Source organism: Mandrillus leucophaeus, unplaced genomic scaffold (genome assembly GCF_000951045.1).
Source record: "Mandrillus leucophaeus isolate KB7577 unplaced genomic scaffold, Mleu.le_1.0 Scaffold158, whole genome shotgun sequence".
Lineage (NCBI taxonomy): Eukaryota > Metazoa > Chordata > Mammalia > Primates > Cercopithecidae > Mandrillus > Mandrillus leucophaeus.
This window is the reverse complement of record NW_012101565.1, coordinates 1102680-1118191: the sequence shown is the minus strand read 5'-3', so window position 1 is coordinate 1118191 and position 15512 is coordinate 1102680. Positions and strand designations below refer to the sequence as shown.

General features: G+C 61.0%; 2 protein-coding genes across 4 annotated transcripts; both read left to right on the top strand.

Moving 5' to 3' along the window:
- The first annotated feature begins 7 nt into the window (after positions 1 to 7).
- TSTA3 (tissue specific transplantation antigen P35B) lies at positions 8 to 4925 on the top strand. 2 transcript variants are annotated; one of them, XM_011975654.1, is made up of 11 exons: positions 8 to 59; positions 804 to 960; positions 1307 to 1421; positions 2616 to 2744; positions 2834 to 2907; positions 3078 to 3211; positions 3303 to 3367; positions 3720 to 3786; positions 3942 to 4021; positions 4249 to 4348; positions 4590 to 4925. In XM_011975654.1, the coding sequence occupies exons 2-11, from the start codon at positions 815 to 817 to the stop codon at positions 4643 to 4645; spliced, it is 966 nt and encodes a 321-aa protein (XP_011831044.1). In that variant the 5' UTR covers positions 8 to 59; positions 804 to 814; the 3' UTR covers positions 4646 to 4925. The 2 variants fall into 2 exon arrangements, with proteins under 2 accessions (XP_011831044.1, XP_011831043.1); XM_011975653.1 differs by having other exon boundaries at positions 54 to 105.
- A 2530-nt stretch (positions 4926 to 7455) lies between these two features.
- PYCRL (pyrroline-5-carboxylate reductase-like) lies at positions 7456 to 12832 on the top strand. Of its 2 annotated transcripts, none has more exons than XM_011975651.1 (6): positions 7456 to 7562; positions 8847 to 8911; positions 9799 to 9978; positions 10205 to 10417; positions 10726 to 10818; positions 10998 to 12832. In XM_011975651.1, the coding sequence occupies exons 1-6, from the start codon at positions 7472 to 7474 to the stop codon at positions 11178 to 11180; spliced, it is 825 nt and encodes a 274-aa protein (XP_011831041.1). In that variant the 5' UTR covers positions 7456 to 7471; the 3' UTR covers positions 11181 to 12832. The 2 variants fall into 2 exon arrangements, with proteins under 2 accessions (XP_011831041.1, XP_011831042.1); XM_011975652.1 differs by having other exon boundaries at positions 7466 to 7562; positions 10265 to 10417; positions 10998 to 12655.
- The last annotated feature ends 2680 nt before the right edge of the window (positions 12833 to 15512 follow it).

Here is a 15512-nt window from a genome sequence, read left to right as displayed (position 1 = left end):
CCCGGAGCACACCCGGCCGGAAGCCGCTGTCAGGGAGCCGGCGGTGGCGCTGGACGCAGGTGAGGTGGCACCGGAGTCAGCCTCACCCTGGGCCCTGGATGCTCCGTGAGAGTCAGGGAACGCTGTAGGGGTCTGGGATCGAGGGGCGTGGGGGCAGCCTGGGGCCGTGGTAGGGGGTCCGGCTGCAGTGAGGTCTCCTCGCGTGCTTGGGAGCCGCGCGATGCCTGCGCAGGGCCCCCTCCCGTAAGGGCTGGTCCTGGGGCCCTGCCGCGGAGCCCGAGCAGGTTTTCGGCTTCCAGTATAGGATCCTTGGGGGTGGCTGCGCCCCAAGGCCTGTCCTGCCCTGGAGGAATCTGGCTGGCCAGGGCTCTCCAGGACCAGCCCGCCTCGAGTGGGCGTGGGCTGCACACAGGCGCCGCCTCGTGCCTGTCCCTAGCATGCGGGCTTTGGCTGCAAGCCGTGTTAACGACTTGCGCCAGAAGCCCCAGTCCCAAGGTTGTCTGCCTCCCCTCTTATCAGCCAGAGGGGAGAAGAATGTACCTTTTATCGGCCCAGTGGGGGGTCGTGGGTTGGGACCAGCTGCTCTGGGCTGGGTGGTAGCTCAGGACCCCCGAGTAGGCTGAGAGCTCCCTGGGGAACAGGGCTGCGACGAGGGGGTGCCTCTGTCCAGCTGGGTCTTTCTGGTTGCCAGTGGACTATGTCCCCACCCTGAGGGCCTCACTCTGTGCCAGTTGCCACAGAAGAGTGGGGCTCCAAAGGATGGGAGTATAATGGCCTCAGCCTCCCACAATTTGACACTACAGGTGCAACTGACATGGGTGAACCCCAGGGGTCCATGCGGATTCTAGTGACAGGGGGCTCTGGGCTGGTAGGCAAAGCCATCCAGAAGGTGGTAGCAGATGGAGCTGGACTTCCTGGAGAGGACTGGGTGTTTGTCTCCTCCAAAGACGCCGATCTCACGTGAGTGAGCTCATCCCGAGATCAGCCCTCCTCCCCATCCTACCCCTAACCCCAGAACTAAGAGCTCCAGGCTGGGCCTGTTCCTGAGTCTAGCAGTAGCTGTGTGTCTGGGTCCTTCCTGCTAGGTGGCTGGCCTGGCCTGGCCTGGGTGTGCTTGGCTGTGTTCCTGGGCAAACACCATCCCATCTCTTCCCGGAAGGCTGCACCCTCACACCAGCCAGGCCCTGGGGCCACCCTCCCTTTTGACTGTCCCTCCTGCCATAGTCCCACCCAGTCCCTGCACTCAGCACCCAAACCTGGAGCGCTGGTTCCCTCCAGAGCCTCCTGACAGCCTGGCTCCCCACAGGGATGCAGCACAGACCCGCGCCCTGTTTGAGAAGGTCCGACCCACGCATGTCATCCATCTTGCTGCAATGGTGGGGGGCCTGTTCCGGAATATCAAATACAATTTGGACTTCTGGGTAAGTGAGAGTGTCCCCAGCAAGCACTGGAAACCAGGATCCCAGGTTCTGGAAACTTCCTGGCGGCCTTCCCACTCTCACAGGCCCACATTCCCACCCCAGGAAGTCCCTGAGGATCAGGGCTTGGTACAGCCTGGTGGGGGCAGCCCCTGAGGGACCCCTAGTCACTCACACTTGGTACTGTGGACAGAGGGGCAATGCAGGTGGGCCTGGAGGCACTTGGCCCAGAAGGAAAAGCCGTGGAGCTGACCTGTAGCATTGGGAAGCTGAAAGGAGCCAGAGGCCACGTGGGACTGGGAGCTGGTTCATGCCCCCTGAGTCCCCAGGGCCTCTGGAGCCTCTGGCTCCCAGGACTGTGCTGGCCCAGCTCCCCTGAGCTGGGCCCACTGCACACTCCGGGGTGCAGGGGTGTAAACAGAGCTCTGTGCATCTGCTGCCTGTGACTGGGGGAAGGGGGCATGGTATAAGGGCCCTGCCATGGCTAGCTGTGTCCGGGAGGGTTGACCCCACAGGTCTGTAGGCAGCAGCCTTACCTTAGCTGGCTTTGCTAAGTGTAGGAGGCACTAGGGTCAGCAGAGGCTCAGACCAGATTCTGCCCAAGAGCCCTGTCACCCCAGAGCCCTCCTTGTCGGTGTCTTGGCCTTCCCAGCAGGCTGCCTGGCCACCACCTCTCCCTTCTCCCAAGATCAGTCCCAGTGCTCCAGCCATGCCATGTCTAGTTCATGCACAGGAAGTGGGGCTTGCGGGGGGCACCTGGCAAGGGCAGGCTTCATTAATCCTGGGAGGTAGAGCCAGATGGGAGCTCCTCCAGGGTGGTGAAGTAGACTGCCCCGTTCCGCATGTAGTGGGAGCCCCAGCCCAGCCCAGGGCCAGACTGGGCTCCTTCCCAGCCTCCACTACCTGCCCTGACCTCAGCAGCCTCCTGTGTGGGGTCCATCCCTGAGCTGGGGGTGTGGTTTTCTCCTCACACTGGAAGGCAGAGCCAGCCCCTCCTCCAGCCTTGGTGGGGCTGGAGAGTCGTGGTGTCTGTAAGCCCAGAGGCTTCACCTTGTCCCGAAAGGGTTAGGATGGGCAGGTTTGGGTCCTACCATGGCTGAAGGGCCAGGGTGTATCTCCACTTCTGCATCTGGAGGAGCAGGTAAGGGCTAGGATCTGAGCTGGGGAGCCTGATTGGTCCCCACCTCACCCCTGCAGAGGAAAAATGTGCACATCAACGACAACGTCCTGCACTCGGCCTTCGAGGTGGGCGCCTGCAAGGTGGTGTCCTGCCTGTCCACCTGTATCTTCCCTGACAAGACGACCTACCCGATAGATGAGACCATGGTGAGGGGCGGGGCCTGGCTGTGGGCGGGGCTGGGGAGCCTGTGGGCGGGGCCAGAAAGTAGTGGCCTCTGCCTCTCCCGCCCCCGCAGATCCACAATGGGCCGCCCCACAGCAGCAATTTTGGGTACTCGTATGCCAAGAGGATGATCGACGTGCAGAACAGGTCCTCACACCCGTCCTGCTGAGGCCCAGCCAGGAGTGGGGGAGAGGGCCCCCAGGGGCGGGTGGGGCCGGCCGGTGGGGTCTTCGTGCCAGCCTCAGTAAGAGGCCAGCAGCAGCGTGGGGTGGGATCGCGGGCCCAGGACGAGGGCAGGAGACACTGTGCCTCCGCAGGGCCTACTTCCAGCAGTACGGCTGCACCTTCACCGCTGTCATCCCCACCAACGTCTTTGGGCCCCACGACAACTTCAACATCGAGGATGGCCATGTGCTGCCTGGCCTCATCCACAAGGTGCACCTGGCCAAGAGTGAGTGCGTCCGCCTGACGGGGTTCTGGGGCTCAGCTCGAGAGGAGGTGACTCAGTGCCTCTGACACCTGCTCCCTCCCCGAATCTGCAGGCAGCGGCTCGGCCCTGATGGTGTGGGGTACCGGGAAGCCGCGGAGGCAGTTCATATACTCGCTGGTGCGTAAAGGCAGGCATAGCTCTCCCCAGAGAACCTGCCCCATTGAGCCCTGGGCTTGCCCCTGCTGGGCTGTCGGGGAGGCGGTGCAGGAGGGAGCCTCGGACCAGGAGAGAGTCTGGGCTGAGCTCCGAGAGGAACCATCTCTGGTTCTCGTGGAGGCCCCATAGCGTCCTGTTTCCAGGAGTCACTGGTGTAGCTCTGAGCTCCGAGGGAGAAAGGAGGGACCCCTGGTCCCCAGGCTGAGCCCCCACTGAACAAGGACAACAGTATGGACTCCCCGGCAAGGGTGTTTGGGAGAGGGGACCTGTGGCTATACCCATGGTCTCTTGACCCTGCCTGTCTGACCTGTAGGACCTGGCCCAGCTCTTTATCTGGGTCCTGCGGGAGTACAATGAAGTGGAGCCCATCATCCTCTCAGGTGGGCACCTCAGCCCTCAGCCCCCAGCCCCCTTCCTCCATGGTGGGACAGGATCCAAGGCTGTCCTGGGAGGCTGGCTGAGGGGTGGGAGCAGGAATATTCATGAGCAGTTGGGGGGGCAGCAAGGGGAGGCCTGACCCGGTGGCTCCCCACAGTGGGCGAGGAAGATGAGGTCTCCATCAAGGAGGCAGCCGAGGCGGTGGTGGAGGCCATGGACTTCCATGGGGAGGTCACCGTATCCTCTGGCTCCAGTGCTGGGGGTTGGGCAGGGGCCCCTTGGCAGGCTCCATGGCCTCCCGGCACAGGGCCAGCGTGGGTGGGACACTGTGGAGGGAGGATGCCCACCCTGGCAGGCGGAGGAGCTCTGCTGTGGCTCCCTGGGAATGGCAGAGGTTCAAGGACAAGCTGCGGGGGCTGGGAGTGGAGGTGCTCCTCTCGCTGTGGCCTTGACAAAGCATGCAGTTTGATACATCCAAGTCGGATGGGCAGTTTAAGAAGACAGCCAGTAACAGCAAGCTGAGGACCTACCTGCCTGACTTCCGGTTCACACCTTTCAAGCAGGGTGAGCCCTGACCCCACAGCCCTCCACTTGGTGGCCCCCACACCTGCTGGCCTGCCCCAGCCTCTCCTTCATGCTCCCTACCAGGGCAAAGGTGAGGCGCCCCCCTCAGAGCCTATACTGCCCTGGAGGTGGGACACCAAAGCTCAGAGGGGTGACTTCCGTGTCCCTGGGACTCCCCCCACTTCCTCCCATGTGGCCCTGGCCCTCCCTGCCCATGGCCCTCACCTGCCCGCCTCTGCAGCGGTGAAGGAGACCTGTGCTTGGTTCACTGACAACTACGAGCAGGCCCGGAAATGAAGCTGGAAGGCAGGAGCAGGTGCCAGCGGACCATCAGCTGGCAGAGCCACCACCCATCAACCCTGCCAGGAGCTGAGGGCACCACCTGGGCCCACATTCCGTCCGCTCTGCAGCCCCAAGCATCTATCCAGTGGGGCCCTCATTCACATCAGTCCTCAGGGAAACCAGGGCCCGGGCAGGCCCGGTGCTTTGCTCCCCACACTGGCCCCCGGCCTTGCGTGTGTCCACTCTGATCCTGTGTCCCGCTCCCTGGGAGCCAATAAAGTGCATTTTCACAGGCCTGGGCTTGGCAGCTCTGTGCTGAGCCATGCCCCACACCGAGGTACTGCCCCCGAGCCTGGCCAGCCTTGGTACCCACTGTCCCCCTGGCTTGCTGTTCAGCCCCCAAGAGCTGGTGACTCCCTGGGGTGGAAAGGCTGCAGAAGCTGGAGATGGGAAGGCACATGTGTGGGCAGGCAGCAGGCAGGCAGCAATGAGACTGGCGTGGACAAGGATGTGCAGGACAGGGCCAGTCCTAGCCCCTCCTCGTGGCCACCTGCAGGCCTCAGTAACTTGAGCTCACTAGGGCCTCCCTGCCTCAGCCTGAGAGCTCTGGGGACACTGGTCTAGTGGGCCGGAAACATCTAGTGAGCCAGCCAAGCTGGGCCCACGGATGGATCTGAGGGCAGGCTGATGATTCGGTGGCTCAGGCTTCCCCTGGCCTGGCCCCTCGTCTCTGTGGCTCTCAGGCTTGGGTGTGGGTCCCCACCTGGCCCGTCCCATGGAGAGGGACAGCTGCCTGCTGGACAGGTCAGCTCCAGCTGCCAGAGGTGGGGTGTCATTTCCCCCCCCCATTCTCAGAGCGGAGACAGCAAAGTCCAGAATGGTTCCCGGGATGGTGCCTCACCCAGGCAGGGTGGTGCTGGGGTATGGACCAGGAGCACTTTGCCCGTCACCCCCTTTCTCAGCGCCTTGTACAGAGGGGGCCTCTAGGCTAGAACCCTCTGGTCCTTCACGCCCAGGACCCAGACACCCTCCCTGGCTCCTGGCCCAACCCTGGGCTGGCCTCTTCTCAGGGTCCCTCTCCTGGGCGCCCTGTGCTGTCTTCACGCACAGGACGCCTTCTGGCTGCAGGTAGGGCTTCCTGCTTCACTTCTTCCTTTGTTAATTTGGGCAGCACTGGTGTGTCCTCCCTGTCCCGGCACTGAGTCCAGACCCGTGTCCTGCACCCAGCCAACCACTCACCTTACCTGTCACTGCCCCTTTGTGTCAGGCAAGCCAAGGTGTCCTCTAGGCCTCCCCTGAGACTGGCCTCCTCTTGGCTCAAGGCCTCCCCACATTTTAGGCCTCAGCTGAGGTGGCCCAGCCTCCAAACACCTTCCCTGACAGCACCATCTCAGCCCCTGTCTGAGCATCCACCCTGCCCTGCTGGGATTGTTTGTCTGCAAACTTCTGGGAGTCCTGCCTCAACCCCCACCCCTCATGCCAACATCCCAGGACCTGGAGCTCCAGGAGGTGGGTTGGCCTCGTTCACAGTGTATCCCCTGGCACCAGCCCTTTATGGATAAAGGCTCTGCCCATGTGGGGGTTCAGGAAAGGCCTGGAGAGGGTGGTGCCTGTGTGGCCACTTGGATCCGCCAGGTGAGGAACAGTGGGAAGAAGCCCAGCCAAAAGCAGAGGTGCCCTGGACACAAGCCATGGGTGGCTAGGTGTCCAGGTCAGCTAAGGGCTCCCAACGGATGCTCAGAAGCCTGGCCCGGCATGGGACGGAGAAGCTGAACAGGACTGGGCCTTCTTTTACTCACTGTGGCCCTGGGCACTCAGCCAGCAACCCTCCTTCACCTCGACTCGGTGTACTTGTTTATGATGAGTTTGTCCTTATGTATGATGGCATGGCACTGGATGCCTCCGGCCCCTTTCACCTCCCCATAGCCTGGGTCCCAAGCCATCACTGGCCCAGGGGGCCTGGGAGAAAATCCAGGGGGTCTGTGTGGGAAGGGGCTGGCAGGAGCCAAGGTGGCAGGAGAGACAGCTGCTGACAGTGTGCTGGTGCAAAGTGTGCACCACCCACATTTCTTGGCCGCGGTGGCCGAAGCAGCCTTGTGGTGGCTTTCTATCCCTCTCTACGTCATTTGCTTTAGAGCCTTGACACTCTGGCCGTCCTGCGTGTGTGCTGACTGTAGTCTGTCTATACAGCCAACAAGCAGGGCTGCAGGGTGGGGTCCAGTCTGTCCCATCTGCTGCTGTGGGGTGGCCTTGCCCAGGCCCAGAGCAGGGCCCAGAGGCTGCAGCTGCACAGTAAATGTTGAATCAATGAGAGGATTTCATGACTGAAGAGCTTAGAAAACGTCAAAGGCTTCAGAAGAAAATAACATCGGTAACATGCAGCCTTAGATGAGATGATGAAAACAAAACCGCACTCAGATCTTCAAGCCTTATTTTCCTTGCGTCATTAAAAATGACGCCCCCCCCTTTGCGAGTGTCTCCTCCCCTTCCCGTCGATCTCAGGCCCCTGGACCCGGCCAGCTCTCCGTGACCTGGGCCTCACCGCCTGTCGTCGGCGGGGCCTCAGTGACCGCACGCTCCGGACCAGCCCAACCACCCGCTTCGCGACCCGCCCAACCACCCGCTTCGCGACCCCTCCCGTCCCGAAAACCAAGGTCCGGTCCGCGCACGCCCGACCGGGACCCCTCCGCGCTCCTCCGGCCCCGCCCCCGTTTCTCTCAGCCAATGGACAGTGAGGGGCGGCCTGGCCGCTTCGGGCCAATAAGCAGCGAGAGGCGGGGTCCCCGCGCCCTGCGAACCAGTAGAGTGCGGACAAAAAGCCGGCCGGAGCGGGGCGACAAGATGGCGGCTGCGGGGCCGGCTACGCGGCGCGTGGGCTTCGTGGGCGCGGGCCGCATGGCGGGGGCCATCGCGCAGGGCCTCATCAGAGCAGGTGGGGCGGCGCGGGGCTGGGCCTGCGGCCTGGCGTGGGAGTAGCCCCGTGGGAGGTGTCCTGTCGCGAGAGTGGGGCCGGAGGCGCGAGCCCAGCCACTCGGGTCTCAGCTTCGCTGGGTGCAGCCGGAGTCACGCCTTTTTCCTCTTACTTTTTTGACGTGGCTGCGGGAAGATTTGAGTTACACGTGGCTAGGTGCTGCTTCCGTGGCCGGCTTCCTGGCCGCGTGGCCTTGGCCAGGCTCACCTCTTCCAGCCTCTGATGTTCTCTTTGCGCGCCAGCCCCTCTCCGAGCAGCAGGGCTTCTCTTCCAGACACCTTAGCTTTGGGACACCTGGGCCAGACCATCCATCCTGTGCCAGTAGCACCCCCCACGTTGTGACAGCCAAAAAATGCCTCCAGACACTGCCGAATGTCCCCTGGGTGGCGGGAGGAAACAGGTAAAGTCATCCCCTGTTGAGAAACACTGCTTTATGGCCGGGATATTTATGCTGACCATATACTTCTCCAGGCATTTAGAAGCCTCTCTGCAGATTGTGGGTAGGGAGAGCTGGGTGACTCTTGGCTCTCTGCCTTCAGCCATACTTCAGGGTCCAGAAGAATCAAGATCCATCAGGAAATAGCTTACTGTGAGTTTTACCTGTGAAACCCGGCAGTACCACGTGCCTCCCAGAGCTGTACTGGTTAAATGAGACAATATGTCTAATGTTGAGCCTAGTACTGTCATGATTAATTGCTGTGTTTAGGTTGTAGTGTACACTTCTGTCTTCCTGTTCGACCTTACCAAAATCTAACCCAATCTCTCCACCCCTGTACCCCACAAAAGCAGATGATTTCTACCAAGTAGGCATTTAGCCTCTTCTTGGACATCCCAGCCAGACTCTCCCTCCCGAGGAACCTGGGCCCCCATTGGGCCTTCTGTGGCCAATCAGCTGCCTTTGTACCCACCACACTCCCCCAAGGCCTGGTGTTCCTCTTCTGCTCCAGGCAGCCTTCCCTTCCCTGGAGACAGAGGCCCCAGGGATGTGTCCTCACCAACGAGGCCAGCTCCTGGCCTCCACACCCAGCAGCAGTCAGGGGCGTTGACTGCCAAGTAGAATCAATGGATATGATTGCCTGGGCCCAGTGAATGGTGCATCCCACTTTGGGTTCCTGAGGCCAGGAGGGGGCCCATGATGGGCCCGGCGTGGCTGAGCCTGAGAGGCCAGGTGAGCTCCTCCCTCTCCTCACTGCCATCCTATCCCACCCCCCTCACCAACCCCTCTTCCTTTTCCTTTCTTTCCAGGAAAAGTGGAAGCTCAGCACATAGTGGCCAGTGCACCAACAGACAGGAACTTATGTCACTTTCAAGTGAGCATAGAGCCTAGGTTCTTCATACCCTCGAGAGCCCAGGATAGCTCTTGACTCCTGTCCCACTAAGACACCTATTAGAGCCAGAGATGGGTGGTTTATGTAGCTGAAGTTTGGAGACTGGCTGGTCTGGGCTGGGGAAAGGGAGATGAGAGGCCAGGAGAAAAGTAAGGTTGTGGAGGGCCAAAGCAAAGTGTTTGTGTGTGTGTGTGTATGCGTGTGAGTGCATGCATGTGCACGTGTGTATATGTGAGTGTATGCTCACATGTGCATTTGCACGTGTGGTGTGTGTATGTTACTGCATGTGTGTACGTGTGTGTGAGTGCATGCTCATGGGTACATGCGTGTGCACCTGTGTGGTCGTGAGTGCATTCCTGTGCACGTATGTGCTCGTGTGTGTGCGTGCACATGTGTATGAGTGCGTGTGTGTACACGAGTGCATGCTCATGAGTGGGTGTGTGTACACGTGTGTGCTCGTGAGTGCATGCGTGTGTATGTGTATGTGTGTGCTTATGAGTGCATGCATGTGCACGTGTGTATGTGTGCTCGTGAGTACATGTGTCTGCACGTGTGTACGTGTGAATGCATGCTCGTGAGTGCATGCATGTGCATGTGTGTGTTTGCATGCTGGGGTGGTGGTCACAGACATTCACTGCGGGTGGAGGGCTCAGGGCTTGGGGAGGCGCTGACATCAGGATGGCCTGTGAGGAGCAGGGTTAGTCTGGGTGAGTCTTGGGCATTGGAGAAGTTGGGGTGGTCTAGACACTTGCAATGGGAGAGACCCTGGGACCCATGGGAATGTGTGGCCTCCAGCAGGAAGGGCTGTGGTGGAGAGGGTGTGCCGCTCACACAGCCCCTGAGGCCTGGTCCTGGTATCCCTGGCACAGGCTCTGGGTTGCCAGACCACCCACTCCAACCAGGAGGTGCTGCAGAGCTGCCTGCTCGTCATCTTTGCCACCAAGCCCCACATCCTGCCAGCTGTTGTGGCAGAGGTGGCTCCTGTGGTCACTGCTGAGCACATCTTGGTGTCCGTGGCTGCTGGGGTATCTCTGAGCACCCTGGAGGAGGTGAGTGTCCCTTGGGCTAAGGCCTTGATCCCAGCATAGGCTCTGCTGGCTGGGCTTGGGTGGCAGGCAGCCCCCCAGAGAGCCTGAGGTGGCCGGGTGGCCCACCTGGGTCAAGTGTTTGGGCTTAGGGTTCCCTCCTGGTGCTGTACCTGGGAGGCAGATGCTGGAGGCCTCCCAGCAGGGCCCAGTCCTACAGAGTCCCTGATTCTGACCTCTCTCTGGCCAGCTGCTGCCCCCAAACACACGGGTGCTGCGGGTCTTGCCCAACCTGCCCTGTGTGGTCCAGGAAGGGGCCATAGTGATGGCGCGGGGCCGCCACGTGGGAAGCAGCGAGACCAAGCTCCTGCAGCATCTGCTGGAGGCCTGTGGGCGGTGTGAGGAGGTGCCTGAAGCCTACGTCGACATCCACACTGGCCTCAGTGGCAGTGGCGTGGCCTTCGTGAGTACTGCCTCGTCCATCCCCCGCCCCACCCTTGGCAAAGAGGGGCCCACCCAAGTCCCTCTGACAGCCTCTGCCCTCAGAGTCCAACCTTGAGGCCTGCATGGTTGGTCTCCAGGCCCACTGGGAGCTCTGCTTGTCCCTGGGACTTCACTGCCCTGGGGATCTTCGAGGCCAGCCCCTTTGCAGACCCTTGGGCTCAGGCCTTAGTTCTGGCCATCCATGGCTAGTGCTCTGGGCCTTGTTCCTGAAGGTTCTGAGCCCCCAGGCTTTGACACCTATCCCCCCCCACCATGGTGCTGCTACAGGTGTGTGCATTCTCTGAGGCCCTGGCCGAAGGCGCCGTCAAGATGGGCATGCCCAGCAGCCTGGCCCACCGCATCGCTGCCCAGACGCTGCTGGTGAGTGAGGGTGGCCTCTGGGGAACATTGGAAAGGCCCAGGCCTGTACCACTTCCAGTGGGCAGGGAAACAGCAGGCTCTAGAAGCTGGGGCCAAGGTTGGGGGATGCAACAAGGGCAGGCCGCACAGTGGGGACCGGGCTACCTCCCCTGGTCACCAGGCTCTAACACTCTCCTCAGGGGACAGCCAAGATGCTGCTGCACGAGGGCCAACACCCAGCCCAGCTGCGCTCAGATGTGTGCACCCCGGGTGGCACCACCATCTACGGGCTCCATGCCCTGGAGCAGGGCGGGCTGCGAGCAGCCACCATGAGCGCTGTGGAGGCCGCCACCTGCCGGGCCAGGGAGCTCAGCAGAAAGTAGGCTGGGCTCTGGCCATCCTTGCCTGCCTTCGTGACCCCACCTCTCCCTGTGCCCCTTCCCCTGAGGACTGTGGCTCCCTCCCTCCTGCACGAGGGTCTCCTATCACTCCTTCTGCCCCCGCACAGGGAAATGCAGGGGGCAGGACTTGAGAGGTTCCAGCAGGCAGGGGAGCCCTGACTAGTGGGGACACTCCTCCTTCCCTGGTGAGCAGAAGGCACCGTGGTGGTTGCCCTGCCCCTTGCTGCAGTGAGCCCTCCTCACCGCAACATACGTTCTGAGGGGCCCAAGAGATGGCATCTTGGTCAGTTGCCCACATGGTTGGGCTGTTGGTCGAGGCCATGAACAGAACTTATGGTAACAGGCACGGCTGGCCCAGTGCCTGATCTGGAACCGGGGCTTGCCTTTGGCTTTCCAGGTGGCTCCATGCAGCTACAGCCAGGCCAGCTGCCTCATCTCAGCTCTAGGGGGCACGAGCCATATAGGGTCTACACAAGAGACCCTCTCCCCTACAGTAAAGCCAGGGGCCCTGGCCTGCTGTGGGTGGGGCCCCCACAGGGAGCTGGAGCCTGCCCTGCAGCCCAGAGAAGCGGGTGTCTGTGGTGGGTGTGCTCGTCCTCTGCTAAAGAGGAGGAACTGCTGGCCAGGTCTTCAGCAGTGCTGGGGTGGCACCAGGCGGGCAGTGGTAGGTGGGGCAGCTTGAGGCCTGAGAGGGTGGCCCTGGCCAGCCAGGACAAATGCAGACCCCTGGCTTTAGTTGGGATACAGTCTCCCTCTTTCCTCCTGATCCTAAGCTCCTGACAAGTGGCCAGGTGGCTCTGGGCCCTCCTGCCCCTCACCTAGGTCAGGGGTCCTGGAATGCCCCGTGGCTCTGGCACCACCACACTGGCCTCTGACGGTAGGACTTGTCCCCTCCACATGTCCCTAAAAGGCAGCAAGTCAGGAAAGCCAGGACTTGGGGGAGAAGCAAAGCTCCAGGATTGAAGGCTAGGGTTCTAGGGCCTTTGGGTGGGGAGGGCCCAGGCCAGGCAGTCTTAGCTCCATCCCCTGCCCCACAAGATTCACCTGGGCCTCCAGTCCCATGCTGGCCCCAACTGCTGCAGCGCTCAGCTTCCACCCAGCAGCCTCTGGAGGAAGGCGGGGAGCATGCCCTCAGTGAGGCTGGGCAGCGGGTTCTGCTGTGCCATCTCCCTGTGTGCCTGGGCAGATCAATCCCCCAGTGCAAAACAGGGCTAAGGGCACCTGCAGGACAGCAGCACGCTCCATCCTTCATGCTCAGCTGCCTCTGTGGCCACAGACTTCTGCCCTCCACCTGCTCTCTCTTACTCCCCCGAACCTAGCCCATCCGTAAGCTCCCTCCCCCGCCTGGTTCCCGGGGCAGGCTGACTCAGTCAACTGCTTGGTCCAAGCCTGGCCCTGGCACTTGTCAGGGTCAGCCTAAGGAGATGGGAATAAAGATGCCGGAGAGCACCAAGTGAGCTTATGTTTCACCAGAGGTGAATAAAACCAAGTTCCAGGCCAGGCCCAGTGGCTCACGTCTGTAATCCCAGCACTTTGGGAGGCCAAGGCGGGTGGATCACGAGGTCAGGAGTTCAAGACCAGCCTGACCAACATGGAGAAACCCCATCTCTACTAAAAATACAAAATTAACCGGATACGGTGGTGCGTGCCTGTGATCCCTGCTATTTGAGAGGCTGAGGCGGGAGAATTGCCTGAACCCAGGAGGCAGAGGTTGCAGAGAGCCAAGATTGCCCCACTGCACTCCAGCCTGGGTGACAGCAAGACTCTGTCTTAGGGGGGAAAAAAAAAAAGGTCCAATGCCTGCCCCATCTAAGCTGAGGCCCACAACCTTGGTCAAGGACAGGTGTCAGGTAGTGAGGGTGCAGGCACTGTGGACAGCAGAGGTCTCCCCATGCCTGCTGCAGGCCTCTACATCACCTGGGGGCTTTGTTAGGCATGGAATTGTCTCCCCTGCACAGTCACCCCAGGGGACTGTGTGCCAAGCCTGGGCAGGTCTGGGAGCCTGGGCAAGTCTGGGAGCCTGGGCAGGTCTGGGAGCCTGGGGTCTGGCGCAGGTGGCTCCCTAAAGGAACGTGGACAGCCCTTCTGAGGGCCACCTGCATTCACACTGAGCCCATCTGCAAGGAGAAATCATTGATTTTGAGCCAACACCTGTCTCCCCCGGGACCCCTGACAAGCCCTAGGTACTAGGTGAGCTCAGTTCGGGAGGTGAAGAGCCCAATCCAGCCACTCCTGGCCCAGCTGGTGAGGGCCTGTGACAAAGACACAGGCTTAGGTTCTCAGGGCACTGCGGGGAGCGTCGTGGTCAGCCAGGCCTCCCCTGTGCCTTTTACTGCCAGGCAAAAACTGTTCTTTAAGATAGAAAACGATGGATATGATTACGGTATCTTTAATCAGTGTTGCACTTTTATGCCCTGTGCCCCGACTGTTAATCTAGGGGTTATTCCTGATCCAAGCATTGGATCAAGAGTTAAAAAATACGACTTCAAAACAGAGATGCTCATGAAGCGGACATGTCCGGCCTTTATTAGATAAAGCCACTGGGCCCATCTGACCAGGCAAGCTCAGCTGTAAATAAGCTCGCCAGTTAGAGGAAGGGCCCTCAACAGAGCATGACCCTGCAGGCCCAGGGACTCTGACGTGCCATTGGGGTTGCTCCCCATGGGCATCTCAACTAGGTAGGTAAGGGGTTGGGATCCCTGCAGGACCACCCCCTAGTCTGGGGGTGTCCCCCTTCCTTTGCCACCACATTGTGATGTTTCATCCACAGCTCAGCGGACATCCAGGGGGTCCCCCAAGCCTGCAGGTCCCTGGGCCAAGGCAGTGGCCTCATCCCCCTGAAAATGCAGGTCGGGTGGTTTCAACAAAACCTGCGCTCATCTTGCCCTCCTCAGCACCTTCCCTTCTCCAGCCCCGCCAAGCCCAGGAGCTCTGACGATGACACTGACACAGGGATCACTAACTGGAAGAGCAGTGAACAGGAGCTGGGGGCTCTTGTGGGCCATCCGAGCCGAGGACAGCTGGCTGCACCTCCGAGGCCACAGGCACCCCTGCCCACCCCTGTGCCTGCAGGGAATGTGCAGAATCTGCCAGTGAGAGGCCAGGCCCCGCAGGCAGCCATGGCTGTTACAGGAAGTAGATGCAGCCTCACCCCAGCCCACAGCCAGGACCCCGCAGGCAACGGCACCCGCGCAGCTTTGGGAAAGAACACTTGGTCTCCCAAAGGGTTCCACCGCCCCCGGGGTCCCCTACAGCCACCAACCCTGTGTCTTCCCATCACTTCAGACACTAAGCAGAACCCAGAGAGGGTTAGTGAGCTGCAGGTAGGGCTGGGACAGGGCCCCAGGTTCCAGCCCAGGATAGCAGGGATCCATGGCTGGCACTGCCCACGGGACCAGGCGTGGGCAGAGCAGCCTTCTCAGCAGCAGGGCCCAGCAGCTGAGCTTCTGCCACACAGCACCCTGTGCTAGCACACCCCATACTAGGGAGATGCTTTTTAAGCCCTCTTTAGGGGGTGTTCCCCGCCTAGTAAATGCCAGCAGGCAGATCCACTCTTGGTAGGCTTCTGGTGTCCCCACCAGCTTGCACGTGTTTTTTTTTTTTTTTTTTTTTTGAGACGGAATCTCGCTATCTCCCAGGCTGGAGTGCAGTGGTGTAATCTCGGCTCACTGCAACCTCTGCCTCCTGGCTTCAAGCATTTCTCCTGCCTCAGCCTCCCGAGTAGCTGGGGTTACAGGCACCTGCAACCATGCCCAGCTAATTTTTGTATTTTCAGCAGAGATGGGGTTTTCACCACGTTGGCCAGGCTAGTCTTGAACTCCCGACCTCAGGGGATCTACCCGCCTCAGCCTCCCAAAGTGCTGGGATTACAGGCGGGAGCCACTGCGCCCGGCCTCTTTTTTCTTATAGCAAAAATTAGTGCTGCCTTATTTATAGAAAGTGACCGTCCAGGTACTGGGGGACAGGCCAGAGCCACCCCGATGAGAGGAGCGGGCCTGTCAGCACCGATGCCAGCATCCTGGGACCCGGGCCAACAAAAGGGCTGAGATGGGAAGAAAGGTTGGAGATGAAAACCTCGCCAAAGATGCAGCGGCAATGAGTAGCTGGGCTGAAGGGCAGCACCAGGAGCTGCCCAGGCTGCAGACAAGGCCCAGGTGTGCAGCCCTCGCTGGCACTGCGACCAGTGAAGTCAGTGCCTCCTCAGAGCCTTGGAGGCAGGCCTGGCAGAGCAGAGGTGGTGTCCCCGCCCTGGGTGCAGAGCAGAGGTGGTGTCCCCGCCCTGGGTGCCGAGCAGAGGTGGTGTCCCCGCCCTGG

What these genes read in the sequence shown, in the direction of transcription:
- TSTA3 (XM_011975653.1), top strand. An exon ending in AATACAATTTGGACTTCTGG is followed by an intron (nt 1,422 to 2,615) that starts GTAAGTGAGAGT and finishes TCACCCCTGCAG; the next exon opens with AGGAAAAATGTGCACATCAA. An exon ending in ACTTCCATGGGGAGGTCACC is followed by an intron (nt 4,022 to 4,248) that starts GTATCCTCTGGC and finishes CAAAGCATGCAG; the next exon opens with TTTGATACATCCAAGTCGGA.
- PYCRL (XM_011975651.1), top strand. Translation starts at nt 7,472, where the DNA reads ATGGCGGCTGCGGGGCCGGCTACGCGGCGCGTGGGCTTCGTGGGCGCG. An exon ending in GGAACTTATGTCACTTTCAA is followed by an intron (nt 8,912 to 9,798) that starts GTGAGCATAGAG and finishes TCCCTGGCACAG; the next exon opens with GCTCTGGGTTGCCAGACCAC. An exon ending in TCGCTGCCCAGACGCTGCTG is followed by an intron (nt 10,819 to 10,997) that starts GTGAGTGAGGGT and finishes CACTCTCCTCAG; the next exon opens with GGGACAGCCAAGATGCTGCT.